The following is a 17769-nucleotide window of genomic DNA, read 5'->3' as shown; positions in this document are numbered from 1 at the left end:
ATCTGCATCAGATTGTGAAGAAGTTTATTGTAGAATTATACATCAAACAAACACAGCGGATTTAAGATCATTATTAAACATTTAGAAGGGAAAGTTAATTTTCTAGCTCTCTTTTGTTAAAAAAAAATAAAGTCTGTCCACCTCTTTTTATGAACCATGGCTAAAAGTGTTTTTATTTTAGTTTCCAAATGGAAAAAGTTGCACTTGTCCAATGGATCCCTATTTAAAACTGCAGAATTGCTGTAAAGAGTGCATATGGAAATATCATAATGATTTCTGGTGGAAGTTCTTCCCTACTCCTCTGTCTCCAAAGCCATTATCCTGGGAATCTGACATAGAAGCTCTTTTGGCAGCCCCTTTCCTGGGGAGGTGAAGGAGAAGGACTGACCAGCCAACTTTAAAGGCTTTTAATTTAGCTGAAAATTAAATTCCAAAGGTGAGATTTTCTGAAGCTTAATTAATTACCAGTGAGATTCAAACTTTTTTTTTTAAGTTTTTTTTATATATTTTAATGCTTCTGAGTCATCTTTTCCCTCTCTTAAGGGTATAATAGTTTATCTATGACCCTCAGTTCCCTAGGACTATACTGCTCATGTTTGTTTTTTTTTCTTTTGTCCCCTTCTTTGGGAATCTCTAACATATTGTTTTAAAATTTGTAATTAGGCAGTGCTCTTTTTGTCTCTTCACTGACAAAGAGGGCTTGATTTTCCCCTCAATTCTCATTTCAAACGCTGAGAATCACAATTCCCTGTGCTTTTAAGGACAATTGCTGCTCAATTCTAATCTCACTGACATCAACATGACCTATGTGTTTTGCTGGTTTAATGTCTAAAGGAGGCAAATCCTTAATGCCCAAAGGAGTCTTACCTTTGTAAGCCTGAGCAGGATGGAGATGTTTAACTTCATTCATGAAAAGTGCTGGACTTTGGGCTCGTGATGAGTTTTTTGCTACAGCACCTAAAGAACAGGCTACGCTCAGGTGTGTGACCTCAGAATTGCACAACCAAATTTGTGTTGTTCCCTGCAGTTGTTTCAGAGCAAAAACTGCACAGTATCAGCAGCTTTCCAGGAGCCACAGCCTCATCAGGACATGGGGAAGCTGCCCAGGAAATCGGATTTGTTCCCTGGGGTGCACCAATAATGACACACTTGAGACACACGGGAATTATTTATTTCAGAGCTGTGCAAGCCTGGGTGCTCAGTGGTGTCCCACAAACCCAGCACACCCCAGCAGGAAATACAGGAGCCACAGGGGAGAAGGATACCGTGGATGGTTTAAGGTCATAAACTGAGACAGGGGAGATTCAAATTATGCTTGAAAAAAACGTATTCATTATTTGGGAGGTCAGGCATTGGAACAGGCTGCCCAGGGAGGTGGTGGAGTCACCATCCCTGGAGATGCTCCGGTGTCTGATCCGGCATTTGTTGCTGTGGTTTAGGGGTTCCAGTGGCAGCGCTGGGTGAACACCTGGACTGGATGATCCTACAGGTCTCTCCCAATCTCGATGATTCATGGAATCACAAAACCAGTTAGGTTGGAAAAGATCTCTTGAGATCATCAAGTTTAACTTGTGACCGAACACCAACTTCTGGAGCAGACCTTGGCACCAAGTGCCACCTCCAGGGAGGCAGCCCAATGCCCAACTACCCTTTTTGTGAGGAAATTCCTCTATTGCCCAACCTGACCCTCCCCTGGCGCAGCCCGACACCGTGTCCAACACGACTCTCTGGTTCCAAATTACAACACTATGCATTCTGAGGGACTCTCTGGTTCCGAAGAGCAGCACGGAGCGCTGTGAGGGCAGGGCGGTGCCGGAGGATCTCCGGGCCGTGAGGAGGGACAGCCCGTGACCTCTGAGCGCCACACTCAACATGGCGGCCGCCACACCCCTCACACACCCCCAGCCCCGCCAAGCTCTCCTCCCTTCCCATTGGCGGGGCGCGCTGTCAGTCTGCGGCCGCAGCCAATCAGCGCGCGCGGAGCGGCCCGGGGGCGGTGCCGCGGCCTGCGGCGGTGTGCGGGATGAGGCGGCTGTGCCCGCGCCTGGGCCCGCGCCCGCTGCTCTGGGCCGCGCGGGGCCCGCGCCGCCTCTCGTCGGGCGCTGCCCCGGGCATGGAGGAGCTGCTGCGCCGCTCGGTGCCGCCGCTGCCGCCCTACGAGACCAAGGAGAAGGCGGTGCCGCCCGCCGAGCTGCGCGGCGCGGAGTTCGTGCGGTTCTACCGCTCTCTGCAGCCCGGGCCGCCCCGCGCCGAGCTCCTCACCCGCCTGGCCCGCGACTTCGGCGTGGAGCACGGGCGGGTGGCCGAGGCCGCCGCCAAGGTGCTGCAGGCCCGCGAGCAGCGCAGGGAGCCCGGGGCGCTGCTGCAGGCCGAGGACCGGCTCCGCTACTACCTGAACCCCCAGTACCGCGGGCTCTTCCAGCAGCTGGGCCGCCTCGAGGGCGGGCTGCGCTTCCTCGTGGAGCTCAGGGCAGACCTGATGGAGGGGCTGGCGAGTAAAGCGGTGGATGGGCCCCACGTCAAGGTGAGGGCTGACCTGGGTGGCTCTAAGGGAGTGCGGGGGGGATGTGGTTTGGGGCTTCCTGCTCGTGGTGCTGCTCCTGGAGCCACGTTAGTCCCGAGAACTCAGTTTAGTGTTGGGGTCTTTATGGGTCCCGCCGTTCAGGAGGGACATTGGGGTGCTGGAGTGGGTCTGGAGGCCAAGTCCGATGAAGAGCAGCTGAGGGAGCTGGGAAAGGGGCTCAGCGTGGAGAAAAAGAGACTCGGGGGGAACCTCCCGGCTCTGCACAGCTCCCTGACAGGAGGGGACAGCCGGGGGGGTCGGGATCTGCTCCAGGGAACAGGGACAGGAGGAGAGGGAACGGCCTCAGGCTGGGCCAGTGGAGGTCAGGTCGGACATCAGCAGGAATTTCTTCACATAAAGGGTGATTAAACATTGCAGCAGACCCAGGTGGAGTCCCCGTCCTTGGAGGCGTTCAAGAAACCACTGCTTGTGGCACTTAGTGCCATGGTCTGGTTGACAAGGTGGTGATGGGTCAGAGATGGGACTCGATGATCCCGGATGGCTTTTCCAACGTGAATAATTCCGTGATTCTCTAGAGAGACACGAGTGAGCCCTTTCCCCAGGCCATGGCAGCAGTGAGAGCTGACACTCAGCAGGGAAGTGGCCCCTGCTGTGAAGCAATGGGCTTTCCGGAGTGGCACATAATACATTGTTTTAGAAGTTAATTTACAGCAAAGCTGGGCTTGATTATTTTCATGATGCTCTTTCAATTTTTGTCCTTTCTCTCTTATGTTCTTGTCATATGTTCTGTTCCTTCTTTTCACCACAGGACACTGATTTTCCACTGTCCTTATAAACAGTTGAATTTTTGATGAGCTCTTGCAGTGCACAGAGTGAAATTTGCTGAAAATGTTTCACGGGTGCAGTTCTTCCTCTTGCTGTTCAGAACCCTCTCACCTACAACACTTTTTCTGTGCCAGCGTTTCCCTCTTGAGATTTGTTACATTTTGCTTGCTTACTTGTATTTCAGCCCTTGAAATATGACTCTGGTGAAAAATTCACAACATTATGATCTCGGGTAGCAAATCATCCAACGATTGCTTTTAAAATATTCTTCATCTTTCCATATGATTTAGAAAAAGTCAGTGTAAAGTGCAAGGGCTGGCAAAAGATAATAAAAAAGAGAGTATTTTTGTCAAATTGATTTATCTGTAAACCTGCTTCCATAATTAAGCAGTAGTTGGAGTGTATTTATAATCTTGGTCTTGTGTTGATCTATTGGAAAAAAAAAAGAAGCACCATCATTGTTAAAAGTTTTCTGTAAACAAGTGTTTGGTATTTGCCTATCACAAGTCCTGGGTAGCCATTTCATTAATGCAGAGATGATTTCAATTCTAACATAAAGACAAAAGTGCAACAAGAGTTTTATAACCTCTGTATATTTGTGTCTGCACTGACGAGGCAATGTAGGAATAAAATTAAATGGATCTCCTTGATGTTGGTGGAGAATTACAGAATACATTATGTGGCCTCCTGGGATTTTGGTTTTGCTCAAATAGTCTAAAATATTTCTTAGTCAGTCCTTAGTTTTTACTTTGTAATTTGAAAGACCTATTAAAACCCGGATTGCCCATTGCTGTGTTGTAAATGTGAAATATTTTTCTATTTCCTCAGCACTATCAGCATAAAAGCAGCTTGGACTGCTCAGATATTGGATGATGAAGGATTTCTATTTTGTGTTTGTTCAACAGATTGCAGTAAAATATATTTAAGTGATTAAGTCACTTGAAAGTACTTGAGCACAATTTATTCATTGTCCAAATGAGCAGAAATGGAGGGGAAAGAAAGAATGATTTTAATTTTAAGGATAAGATGTCCAATAACATAAACCACAAGAGCCAGGAGAGTTTTCAGCACTGCCATTATCACTGCAGTAATTACTATTAGCAATAAGGAAGCAGAAACCAGTCCCCTTTCATTTGTGTCACTTTTGAATCCTGTTTTGCTGGTAGGGATATTTTCCCAGTATCTCACCAGGGATATTCTCTATCTAGATCCTGTAGGTAATTTGTGGGGGGAAAAAAACCAACCAAAAACCCCCCAAAACCCCACCCAAAATGAACCCAATCAACCCCCCACCACAGGCACTTTCAAATACTTGGCAATATCAGAGTAGATCTGTAAGGCCCAAGTGAAATAAATCATGTTGAAAATTTATTCCAAAAACATGGGAAAACTCAACTCTTATGAGGAGTATTTTATTTAGTAGTTTGAGAGGGAAAGTGAAATAGTTCCCTCATCAGAGAGACATTTCTTCTTAATAAAAAAATAATTAATTGGAGGTTTTCATAAGAGTTTTCCCATTTGTTGCCCATGAAATAGGTACTTGATGTGAAGATTAAAAATGCTGTAATTTGCTGTCTTGTAGCAAGAACACAACGAGAAAAAATAATCACAATTTATTAGACTTGGCTAATAGAAATTGAAGTATAGCTGGTAATTTGAAATACTAATCTGAGTATGTCTTGTTGCTCAAATTTAAGACTGGGATGCTGAATAATGAATGTGCTGGCTTTTCTTTTTAATGAAGTGTTGCAGATGTAATTTTTATGACTAGAACGGCCTCTGAAATGAAAATAACAATTTATGCACCACTAAATTTACAAAATAAGAGACCCTGACACTAAATCTGTAAAATAAGAGACCCAAACTTGAGCCTGTCCTTGTTGGAGTGAAGCTTTTTGGAAGTGTCCTGTACACTGAGATATTAAACACAAGTCAGAATCTACTTCAGGTGACTTGAATTAAACAGTTTTGGATAGTGAAAACTTTTATGTCTTTCTGCACTGAGAAGTTTTGTCAGCACGGAATTGTGGAATCCTGGAATGGTTTGGGCTGGAAAGGACCTTAAAGCTCATCCAGTTCCACCCCTGCCATGGGGCAGGGACACTTTCCACTGTCCCAGGCTGCTCCAGCCTGGCCTGAGACACTGCCAGGGATGGACACAGCCTCTGTGGGAAACCTCACAGGGAACAATTTATTGCTGATATCCCATCTAAACCTTCTCTCTTTCAATCTGAAGCCATTCCCTCATGTCCTGTTGCTCCAGGCCCAGTGGGCTTGGACTCGATGGTGGCAGGTCCCTTGTACCTGGAGCTGTTCAAATTCCTGCATAGTGCCCTGTTCTGTAAAACCCTATTATTCACAACTGACAGGTTGTTTGAGTTGTAATTCCCTATAAACAGTATTTCTTTCTCTCCAGAGCATTACTGCAAGTCCATCTGCTGCACTTTGTTCTTTGCTCACAGCTGCATTGCTTTTCTGCAGCTGCACCCTGGAGCTGCAGGAGCTCTGTGATGGGAACAGCCTCGGGTCCACTGGCATCCCTTGCTAAACCTCAGAGGAGCAGAACTCGTGACTCCAGTGCTTCCCACTCTGCCATTTTCCATGCAGGATAACTGTCCTGCAGTCGGGCCGTGCTGTCTGAGCCTTGTTACTGCAGGAGATGCAGAGCACAAAGTCAAAATGCAGCCAGCAGGAGTGCTGCCAGTTCCACCTCTGCCTGCTGCACTGCAGCTGAAATGCTCTTCAAAAAGCACATGGATGACAAGAGAGCCATAGGAATCTCTTCCTTGCCCCCCACATCTGACAACTCCAGCTTGTTTTTCTAGTTTACAGTGTGTCCCTACAAAAGAAAACAAAACAAACAATCCTGGAATGCCTGGAGATTTCCACTACACCAAGGGATATTTGACCAAAGTGATTTGTGGTTATTATCTAAAAACTTCAGAGCTGTGCAGGAAGAAGGATTCACAAGGGAGGTACCTTAAAGTCAGAATGAACAATCCAATCAGAATATATTTGTTGAGGAAAAAGGCACTGAAAAATATTATCATGGAGGACAGAATTGTTCTGTGCAGATGAATGGCTGTTTCTTTGGGGTTTGAAATTTTTTTTCTATTATGTTATGGAATAAACCTGTCCTTTTATTCAGTCTTGGAATAATTGTAGCAGTTACCTTGGCCAGCAGAAACCTTCTTTGATGTGTGTCTTTTGACAAGTGCCTCGGCAACTTTCACCTTGATTAGGTTATAATAGGAAATGCTTTTGCTTTTTATGACAGTCCTGAGAATGCATCTGAACTTAGGGAAAACGTGTTAGGTTTTCTGATGAGATTTAGATATTTTTTCCAGTTGTTTCTCTTTAATGTAGCAAGCTAAAGTACATTGGAGCTTAATTTGTATCTCTTTCATGTGCAGCAGTAGCTATTTAATAAAAGTTTGAATAGAAGATGAAGAGTTTTTGTTTTGAAGTAAGTGGTTATTAAGTTAGTTTCAGGTAAGCCCACATTTCTGATCAGGCTGTTGGTAAGCTGGTGCTGGTACCACACTGTGTCTTGTGTACAAGGCAAATGGAAGAAAGAAAAACAAACTCTGGGATCTCTTTTAGGGATATTCATGCCGTGCTGATTTCAAGAATACTTGTTAAACTCAAATAAATTTAGACAGGAAATCTTTAATAACACAAGCAGGAGGAAACTAGTAGGGAATATAAAAATCACTATCACAATGAATGTTTCTGAAAGGGTTTGACATTAGAGTTGGGTTTCACCTCATACTGTTCCAAAGCTGGTTTGATTTTTCAGTTCTGTTGTCTTACGCTGTTGGGTTTTACTTTTCTTGTTCAAATATTTTCATGTTTTTAGAGAAGAAAAATTCTATCTGCATCCTATTGAAAGATGATACTGAAATCTGAGCTACTGTGCAACTGCAGCCTTGTGGTCAAGTCTGCTCAAAACCTTCTACCCATTGTCTGCTTTTTGTCCACAGTGTTTTGCCTTATCTTGCCTGTTCCTGCTTGCACTACAGACAGTCCCTTGAAGGATTTTCCTTGGTTCAGCCCTGCACCATTTCGTGGTTCATCTTCTCAAACAGATCCATAAGTTTCCTTTAAGCTCTCAGTGCTGTAGCTGGATCAATCAAGGTTATCTTTACTCTCATTTCCATGTTCTACCTTCCTTACCCATCAGCTCATTCCACCGTGGTTCTGTTTGCAGGAGATGAATGGAGTTCTCAAGAACATGCTCTCAGAGTGGTTCTGCACAGGATTCCTCAACCTGGAACGGGTCACATGGCAATCACCTTGTGAAGTGCTCCAGAAAATCAGTGAGTAAGTGCTGGAGGCTGGAAGGAGTCCTTGAGGAAGAATGAGACTGCAGAGATTCACTGTTCTCAAGACTCTGCTTTCCTGAACTGAAGGCATAATTATGAAATATTAGCACTGACATGCTGTAGAGCCCAATTTGAAAAATGAAGTAAAGAGCAAAAGGGATAATTTGTGCCATAATTTGATCTGTAGCTGCCACACTGCACTGGTAGGGTGCTGCCTTTCCTTCCAAACTTCTCAGTTACTCTTCCACATTCCCAGAGGTGCTGCAGTGGTTTTGTCTGGAGCTGGTGAGGTGCCCAGGATCACTTGAAAACTACATGTGAAGAGAGCACCTTGGTTTTTATACAGTGTGCTCTACAACATCAATTTCTGAATTTCCAGCATTGATTTGTGAATCTGTAACATTGATTTGTGGATCTACAACATGGATTTGTGAATTTCTGTCAAGCAGTCAAAGTTGTGATGAAGCTGAAAATTACTAAATTATGTAGTGGGCCACCTTCTTGTATAATTCTTGAAGAAAAAATAATCTCTAGAATGTTCTGAAAGTATGTTACATAAGCGTGGATAAGGCAAAGAGATCTTGTACAAGCTGTATTTTCCAAATAATGAGTAATATTTAATTAATCTTTGATGTAATTTGGCACACTAGTGAGTGAGTGTGCAATATTCCTTTACCATCCACTTTGTCACAGCTTGCTGACAGTTTTTTGTTATTCACAGCCTGATTCTTGGTTTTTGGTTGGAAAGTTTTGTCACTGACACCAGTGGGAAAAGTGCTGAGCTTGTAGCGCAGCTGACTCTATTTTAAATGAAATAATAATAACAATGATAATAACGATAATAAATTAATAATAATAGTAATTTTCTTTTTCAATTTTCTCCTTGAGTTCTGAAGCTGTGCACCCTGTGAGGAACTGGGTTGATATGAAGCGTCGAGTTGGGGCCTATAGAAGGTGTTACTTCTTTTCTCACTGTGCCATCCCAGGAGAGCCATTGATTGTCCTGCATGTGGCACTAACCAGTGACATCTCCAGCAGCATCCAGGTACAGCCACTGAGGCATTTGGTGCTCAGATTGCAGTGTGCTTTTTAAAAAAATCCACAGTTCCCTATATTTTGGCAAGATTTGCTTTTGTTTCATCTTTTAAGAGATGAGAGAATTGGCACGGAAAAATGACAGGGATATTTTGTCTGTCTTGTGTATTATGTAAATTGAAATGTTGAGGGTTTGCTCAAGAGCAAGAAGAATAAGAAAAGATGAGAGATATATAGAGAATAAAATTTCAAATTACAATTTCTTCTCAAAACTTTAAACAATGTTAGTTTTTTCCTGCACTTACTAATGAATAAGCAGCTCTTCCTACTTTTTCATTAGATTTTTATTCTCAATGAATAAAACATCGAGGAAAAGTGTTAACACATTTAAAAGTTAAAAAGAAAACAACCCCCCATAATGATGATAATAACTATTATTAACATTTTTTATTTTTAATCCTTATTTTCCCAGGCCATAGTGAAAGAAGTGCCACCTTTAGAGACAGAAGATGCAGAGAAAATCACAACAGCCATTTTCTACTCCATCAGTTTGACTCAGCAGGGCCTGCAGGGGGTGGAACTGGGGACTCACCTCATCAAGAGAGTTGTCAGAGAGCTGCAGGTGGGTGTGCCCGGGGGGCCTCAGGCTCTGTTTGCCCTGCATCCTTTAGTTCCCATTTCATGTCCCTGCTCAGCCCAGGAGCTGCTGGGGCTTCCCCTACACTTGGAATTTCCCAGAGCAGCCTTTGGAGATGTGGAGAGCTGGAAGAGCATTTCCTGCTCTTGGTTGATGTCTGCCAGATGGAGATTCTGTTCACAGGTGACACGTTCTGTGTGAGTTCCTTGGGTGGTTGCCTGCAGTCACATGAGAACATTCCTGTTGAAGGTGGCTGTGACACAGCTGTGTTCTGCTCTGATACAATCCTGATCCTGTTGCCTCTCAGTTGAGTGGGAAGAGCCTGATCAAGATATTCTCTCTTCTAAGTACCTGACACTGCTTTTCCAAAATCTTCAGCTGCTCCAGGAGCAGAAACACTTCCTGTTCATTAATTAGTTCGTTGCTTTGTTTGTTACATTGACTTGCCACCGGTTATTTATGCAGTGTGCATGTGTGCCCTGAATACATCTATTGAGAAAAATGAAAAGGAGAGAGATTTCTTTGCCCAGATATGTCTTGCAATGTAGTAAAGAAAACGTCTTAAAAGTTAAAAGGATCTTTTTTTCTGTCAGTCAGTTCTCTGAATTTAGATAATATCATTGCATGCTAAGTGATTGTTGTTAATAGCTTTAGTACTTGGAGAACTTTCTTCCAAGCAACTGGAGAAAGGAATTAAAATTCACTTACAGAATGGTGTGAAAGAGACAGTCACATCTTGTGCTGAGCACATTATTTTATTTAATAATCTTTACTACTTAAATTGGTGACAGAGCTACCACTTAAAAATAATGATCACTGCTTGTGTTTATATTCACTGTTTCACATCTGGATTGGTAACAATGTCTGGAAAACTGTCTGTGATTTAGAACTTCAGTTCTACTTACAAAAATATCTTAAAATTGGATGCTGCAAACTTCTACTGCCAGAAAGTGATAGATTATTTAATTGCTGAATCATAGCTGGCTGCCCTGAAGTTTTTTGTTTTTTTTATTTTTATTTTATTTTATTTTTAATGGCTATTTTGGCTGCATTTTATTGCTTCTTGCTTTTGGAATGGCTTTTAGATTAATTGTTGAAAGTGCAGTAGTCCAGGTATAATTAAGCCATGCCATCTGTCTGATCTTGACTGAAGGGAAATTGGAATAAATTTATGGAGTTATCTGCTTTCATATCTGAAAAATAATTTCTGGATAATTGAGTTGCTGTCATAAAATAACCCTATTGACATTGTATCTGTCCATCACTAATTGCTTGTAACACCAGCAAAGGTGTCAGTTACAAAGGCAAACAGCACATCATGCTTAGATAACCTAGTGCAAGTTTTAAATTTGGGTGTGTCCAAGAGAAGAGTCTGTTTTGGATTTATTCTTGTGGCTAAGTTTTTACATTTCAGTGTTTAAAACTCAGCCCCTCTTCAGTATTTATCATAGGAAACCCTTTGCTGAGATGCCATGAAATACATTTTAATCACAAAATTGATCTGTCAATCTTAAACAGCTTCTTTAATATTGAAAACTTGAGTGCCTTCCATGAAATGCCAAAGTTGGAGATCTTCCTCCCTACTCACATTTTCTACACTGCTTAAAGTTGTGAAAAACATGCTGGTAAGGAAATTGTTGTGTGACAAACTGGACATGGACTGAGGTGTTTCTTTATTGTCTGTGTGCATAGATGAAAGGTACAAGAACCTCCATGCATTGTCCCTACACCATTCCTGTTTAGAAGGGAACCACTCTAGGGCTAAAGAAGAGAGAAGGGATAATCCAGGAATATTTATCCATTGTGGATGTGGCTCTCTAGTTTTATTCTTCACTCTTTGATGTTAATATTTTTCTCTCTCCTGTTCTTCCCACTCCTTCATGCTTTCTCCACCTTCATTCCAAAGTATTGTCCTCGAATTGGTATTGAATGGTGCAAGAACCATCTGCCACTGCATGTTTTACATCTGTGAAGTGACTCTGAATCGTTGTCCTGTTGTTCCCACAATTATTTGGTGCTCTTCTACAAGGCCTCCTGGTTCAGCTCCAGCTGCAAACGTTGTGCCTCCCATCTCAGTGGACTTGACCCCTCAGAGGAGAGAAGCCCTCATTTCAGCTTCAAAAAACTTCCACTATGGAATTCCTACAAAGTCAGGGTTGTTCAGGGCAAAGGCAGTGCATGTGATGAGTAAATACTCTTGGCAGCCTGTTTTGCCTGGCTCCCAAAATTCTGGAAGTCCTTTTTCTGTGGATTAATTGCACACATGTGCTCTCTTTCTCTCTGCTCAGGTGCAAGCAAAGGACTTGCCAAGGTTGTCTCTATTCAGGTTGGACGTAATTCTTGGGAGCATCGTTTCAGTCACTTCAGGAGGGACAAATGGTGCACAGGAGTGCTGAGTGGACTTGGTGACAGCAGCTGAAGCCATCCAGCCTCAGCAAAAATGTCCTGGGTCAAAAATTACATCTCATTAAGGCAGCATCCTGCAGCCTTTGTAAAATAGATGGGTGAGGTCTCTGATAGGAAGAGGATATTTTATATCACTTTGCATGGCTTTGCAATAAACAAATCTTTTTTTCAAGTGCTGCTAAATCACCAAGTGTTCCAGGTTACAGAAGCTGAGACTCTTTAATTTAACTGGTAATAAAATGCATTGGGAAGAGGAGACCATTTGGAAGGGTCGAGGATTTCGTTTTTTATTTTATTTAAATTGATGACTAAGACACTTTTATAACTTGCCATTTTAGTTAAGTTTTGTGGACATCTGTTTGATCTGCAGAATTCTGTTTGAGTTGTGTTGTCCCAAGGTGCTGCAAGCTCTTATAACTTGTTTTATCCTCCAGTAAAAATCCTTTACCTGACTTCTACCTTAGTGTAACCTGCTCTGACACTTCTACTTGTAAGTGCCACTGTATCCTCCAAACTGAAATCCCAGCTGTCATTCTTCGTGAGGAAAACTCCAAATTGGACCTGCCATGAATGTGTATCATTAGGTCAGGAAAAGACATGTACAAAGTTAGAAGTGTGCTGAGAACCCCTCTGCATCAAAGCCTTCATCTGACAGGATTTCAAAACTCTACTGAAACCTTGATCTAAACTAGGAAATGATGGCTATTAACCCAGTTGGTACCATACACTTTAATATCTCATTAATACACAATTAAAATAGAACTTAATTTTTTAGAAATCTTCTTGTTAATTTGCCTGAACTGGTCAAGTACTCTGCTAAACATGAGCATATGTGGGGCAGCACTTCTCACCTGCACAGGATGCCAAGCACTGATTCTCTCCTGACAGCATTCCTTGCAGATGGCTTTTTCTTAGGATTGTTGGGAAAACTGGTGAGGATTTCACAGCTCAGTGCTGAGCACTGTGGACAAATTGATGGCCACAGCTTTTGGGTCTCACTAACTGAAGCAGATGGAGGATGGATGAAGTTGAGGCACAAAATGGGGTCCTCGGTTCCTCTCTTTTTGTGTGCACAGTTTGCAGTTGGAATCCTTAACCTTTACCTGGACATAAAGATTTGACATTTGCCACAGGAATTGTTCTGTGTAATTGGGTAAAGGGGGGGATATTCTGGAGATCAGAATTGGACCTCGTGTCACCTACAAAGGGCATCCTGGGAGAAGCTGTGCTGCTCTCAGGAGCAGGTTTTTGGGTTTTTGGCAGTTTCTTCTACACAGATAATGCAGAAGGGGTTTGTGTGCAGGCTTCTGTTGTTTCTGAGCATATCCTGTTGGGATTATTTTGGGATGAATTCATTAGGCCACTGATACCACTTTGATCCCAGTTCTCCCTGTACCAATCTGGGAATAGGCTGTTTAGGCATTCCATGCAGTCTCTTGTTTATATTAATGTATATAAAGCAGGGAACAGGTAACAAAAATGATCTCTTGTATTTCTGAAACTGAAGCTTGTGTTGTTCCCAGAAATGAATTGGATTTTGAAACTATTTCAGACAACTGCAAAAAAAAACAAAACAAACCCCAAATTGAGTGCAGGCAGATCATTTCTAGCAAGCTGATAGGTGCTGGTGAACAGAGGAGGTGGATGGATTTCTCATTAGCCAGACATTTAATTCCCAATGTGTTTATAGGCACTCTAAACAGTCTGTGGCTCTGCAGAAGGTACATCGTGGCAATTCAGTCAGCAGATGACAGACACAGATAACTGTGCTGAAGCCTTTGAGAAAACTGCTTAGGGTTTTATAGCCTCTGGCATTTGAGGGAGAAAACTGATAGCTGCTGTGTGACTCAATAGAATACTCAACAATTGGTGGCAGATTTTAGCTTTCTGCTTGGGCTGTTGATAATTGCTACCTTAATTTCATCTAGGTGACCTGGGGAGATCATAATTTCCAAAACAGGCTTTGATTTCATTGATGAAAAATGTGACCTTGGACTGCAGTTTTCAGAGTGCAAGACAGTTTCAGATGAGATATGGATAATGGGAGAAATCTGTGCTCTTCTGCAAGGAAAGGAAAAAGAAAACAACAGCAAAAAGCAACAATCAAATGCAGAAATCTACCCCGAACCAAAACTAGCAGCTGTTTCTTAATGGTGTGTGGGTTTCTGACAGGAAAGTAAACATTAATGGATCTCCACCAATAGCCTCAGAAACCAGCACATCCATTTAGGAAAACATAAATGTGCTCACTCCAGTGCATTTATTTAGTTTTCCACGAGAAATGGATGCCTCGGATAAGCTTCTGAAGAAAGCTTTTATCAGATATGTAGTAGTTGGTGCTGTACCTTCAAAATGGGGTCACTTTCCCGTGCCTTATCTGTTCTGAGAAGTAAAAAACCCACCATTTCCCATTTTGTGGTTTTAATAGAGTAAGAGCTACTAACCTCCTGTGAAGTATTTAGGGTTGTCTTGGTGAACAGGTCACTCCTGAAAGTGGTGATAAACAAGGAGCAGTCAACGTCCCCAGGAATCCGTGTCAGTTATTTAAGTAGGAACTTTGCAGTGGTTTTTTTTTGGGTTTTTTTTTGGTGTTTTTTTTTTTTTTTTTGACCACAGGGAGAGGTGAAGAAATAATCCATTGTCCCTTTTGTCATGGTGGGTGGTGCACAGGTGGCCTCGGGCTCTGCAGCCTGGGAGATGAGATTGGAATTGTTACCCTATGGAAGCAACAGGCACAGCTCAGCTCCTGAGTGAGAACCTTGTTAGATCTGTTCAGGAGCAAAACTAAAGGAACTTCTTTATTTTATGAAATGCACATGCAAGAAAACCTGATAGTTAGATTTCACAGATGGTGTTAAAGACATCAGCTTTGGAATTACTCTTCAAAATGAAATATCATCATGTCCTTCAGTAGAAACAAGTTTCTATTTTACTGGTTTCTACTTTACTAGAATTTCACTATCCTACAGTGTGGTAGTTGTGGCAGTTGTGAGCATGACCCAGTCAGGATCTCCTGGGAGCTCTGATTACAAAAATGGTGTTTTGTTCAATAAGATACAGAAAAGAGTGTTTTAAATAATCTGATTGTATTTTTTTAATCTGGTTCTCTAAGGAGATGAAATGAGGTGTTTCTTTGGTAAGGTGTAACTTGCTCTGTGTTTCTTGTCCCTGCCTGGTCCCAAAAGAATTGTGAGGCTGACATATGTAAATAACAGTCACGGAGCTTCAGCTCAGGGCAGGCACTGGTTCTGTGCAGGTGATCCAGCTGTGTCACCAAACTGCAGAGTGTCCCGGTGCTGGAAGGCACAGGACAGCGGGCACACCTTTGGGAAGCTGCTGTGGGAAGGGGAAAGGTTTTGTGAGTATCAGAGGTGATGCTTGGCCCAGCATTTCCTGAGGCTGCACCCTCCCCGAGCAGGCTGCAGATGGCAGCTGTGTGGAGCTCAGCTGCAGCTCACACAACCTGGCAGCGCCAGCTGAGCCCTGATGGCTTTTTAATGCTTACCTCGGTAATCCTCGAGGTAGAAAAAGCGCCATTTGTAGTCGTTTAAAGACAATTTTCTGCTGACATGAAGATGCTTCTGTAATGTTGATGAATGTCTTGGTTCTTACCACTTCTTCTGTTGGAACAGTAATTAAACCAACTCTGGGGTGGTTTCAGCTCAGCTCTGTCTTCCCTCTCTTCCTTGGTCCCCAGTCCTCCAGGAGGGTTGCCTGATCAATTTTTTGTTCATTCTAAGTGACAGTGAGTTTATTCATATGCCCCAAAACTGACAGACAGTTTTCCTTATGTATGTTTTGCTTTACATGATTCCATAGTTAGCAGGATTTAATCAGAAATTAGTAGGAGTAGAGAAGAAATTTTACTTGCTTAAAGCAAATGTTACACTTGCAATAAAAAAGAATAATCACATGGTCTGCATTTCTTGCTGGGTTAGGGAATATCATGAAAGGTGGCTGGTCTGTATAAAGAACTTCATTCAAAACTCCATGAAATACACCTTTCTATAAAAATCTACAAATAGTACCTCATGATTTTACCATAGACTGAAATAATAAATTGCCCTTGATTTTTTTAAAAAAGAGACAGTTACATATGAAAATAAATAATATTTAAATGGCTTTCAAAACTTGTATGTCTGTTTAAAAGAAATATTCTTCAGAATCACTTCTATATGGCCTGTGGTTTTATTTGTTTATTTCTGCCTGTAAAAGAAGGATAACAGCAGAACCCAATACCTAAGTACAGCAGAAGTACTTCTATAGAGATGGGATGTGAGGAATGACATTCAGTCAATGTTAAAATTTTCTGTGTGCTCCCAGTGCCTACTCATCACTAACCTGTTACTGCCAGGGGATTTTCACCTTTTTTTTGTGTCTATGTGTATCAGTTCCTTCTCAGATTCCCTGGTCTTCACTTGCCAAAAAGCAAAGGCCATCAGCTGCCCTTTCACTCAAACTTCTCTGTGCTAATCATGACCAAACTCATGATTTATTTTTTTCTCTCCTTTTGTCTGCAGAAAGAACTCCCTCAGATAAAAGCTTTTTCCACACTCTCACCTATCCCAGGATTCACAAAATGGCTCGTTGGTCTCCTCTCCTCCCAGGCAAAAGAACAGGGCAGGAACGAACTTTTTACAGAATGTGAATGGAAGGAAATCTCTGAGATCACAGGAGACTCCAGCAGCGAAACACTAAAGAAACTCTTGAACACCAACGAGTGGGTGAGGTCGGAAAAGCTGACAGAGGTGCTGCATTCCCCCCTGATGAGACTCTGTGCCTGGTACTTGTATGGGGAGAAGCACCGAGGCTACGCCCTCAACCCCGTGGCCAATTTCCACCTGCAGAACGGCTCGGTGCTCTGGAGGATCAACTGGATGGGGGACACGAGCCCCAGGGGCATCGGGGCCTCCTGTGGCATGATGGTGAACTACAGATATTTCCTGGAGGAAACGGCCTCCAACAGTGCCCTGTACCTGGGCTCCAAGCAGGTCAGAGCCTCCGAGCAGGTGCTGGCCTTGGTGGCCCAGTTCCAGCAGAACAGCAAACTGTAATGGAGTAGCACGAACACTCGGGATCAGTGTTCCTGCTGTGAAGGGCTGTAATCATCTGCAGTGTCTGTACTTAAATCAGAATGTACCTTGTGGGACAGATGTGCTCAGAGTTCCCTGGGTTATCAGGCTCTTGTGTACTCAGCCTGGTTAAATCTCTGTGGTTTGTGCAGAGTTGGAGTTGTGTGTTCATGGAGAGTGAAATCCTCTTCATGAGCTGCAGCCCAGGGGTAACTTGAATGGAAAACACCTGAGCCAACATTGTTCTGTTGGTAATAAATTGTGTAAGTTGTCTTTGAAAGGAGCTGCACTTTCTGTCAAAATGCTGCTATAGATTGTTAGTACCTGGAATAAAGGTAAATTTTGGGTCAAATATCGAAACAGCAATCTACAATATCTGTCTCTTATTTCTGCAATATCTATCTTCTGCACCTTCAGAAAAATCTCGTGTGAAACTTTCTGGTATTCTCCCTTTTCAAATTAAAACTCACTGAATCTTTGCTTTGCTGGAGCATGGAAAAGCCTTTCACTAATGTTGAAAAATCAGGATCTCAGTACAGCAGGTATGTTATGTTATATTTGCATGTTTTGGCTGCTAAAATTTAATGAGCACTAAGGAAGTGCTCAAATAGGAGAGGAGAACAAGCCAGATTGTTACTTGAGAATCAGTTGAGGACTTTCTAAATATGTATATTATATTTTTGCTTTGGTAATATTTCAAATTGATAAAGAGCTTTTTTAATGAAGAGATAGGTGTGATTTATAAACCAATAAAACAAGTTTTCTCAATAAATCATTGTATGTGGATTTCAGCATCTCCCCTCCTTCACTTAGTGACTCTCCTTGATAACAGTTTCACCACACAATTCCTACAGGGCACTCCTGGTTTTAAGGGTGATCCATTCTCTTGGGCTTTCTAATCTTTCTCAACTGCCTTGGAATTCAGGTTTCAAGGTGAAATTTATC

The 17769-nt window shown here is 42.6% G+C and overlaps 1 protein-coding gene across 1 annotated transcript; it reads left to right on the top strand.

Annotated features, from left to right (window-relative positions):
• Positions 1–1994: 1994 nt before the first annotated feature.
• Positions 1995–17596, top strand: MLYCD (malonyl-CoA decarboxylase). Its single transcript, XM_014874516.2, has 5 exons — positions 1995–2524; positions 7560–7672; positions 8563–8719; positions 9182–9331; positions 16273–17596. Exons 1-5 carry the CDS (start codon positions 2024–2026, stop codon positions 16804–16806), a joined length of 1455 nt encoding a protein of 484 aa, XP_014730002.2. The 5' UTR covers positions 1995–2023; the 3' UTR covers positions 16807–17596.
• The last annotated feature ends 173 nt before the right edge of the window (positions 17597–17769 follow it).

Source organism: Sturnus vulgaris, chromosome 12 (genome assembly GCF_052056855.1).
Source record: "Sturnus vulgaris isolate bStuVul1 chromosome 12, bStuVul1.hap1, whole genome shotgun sequence".
NCBI classification, from domain to species: Eukaryota; Metazoa; Chordata; class Aves; order Passeriformes; family Sturnidae; genus Sturnus; species Sturnus vulgaris.
This window is presented reverse-complemented; position numbering and strand designations above follow the sequence as displayed.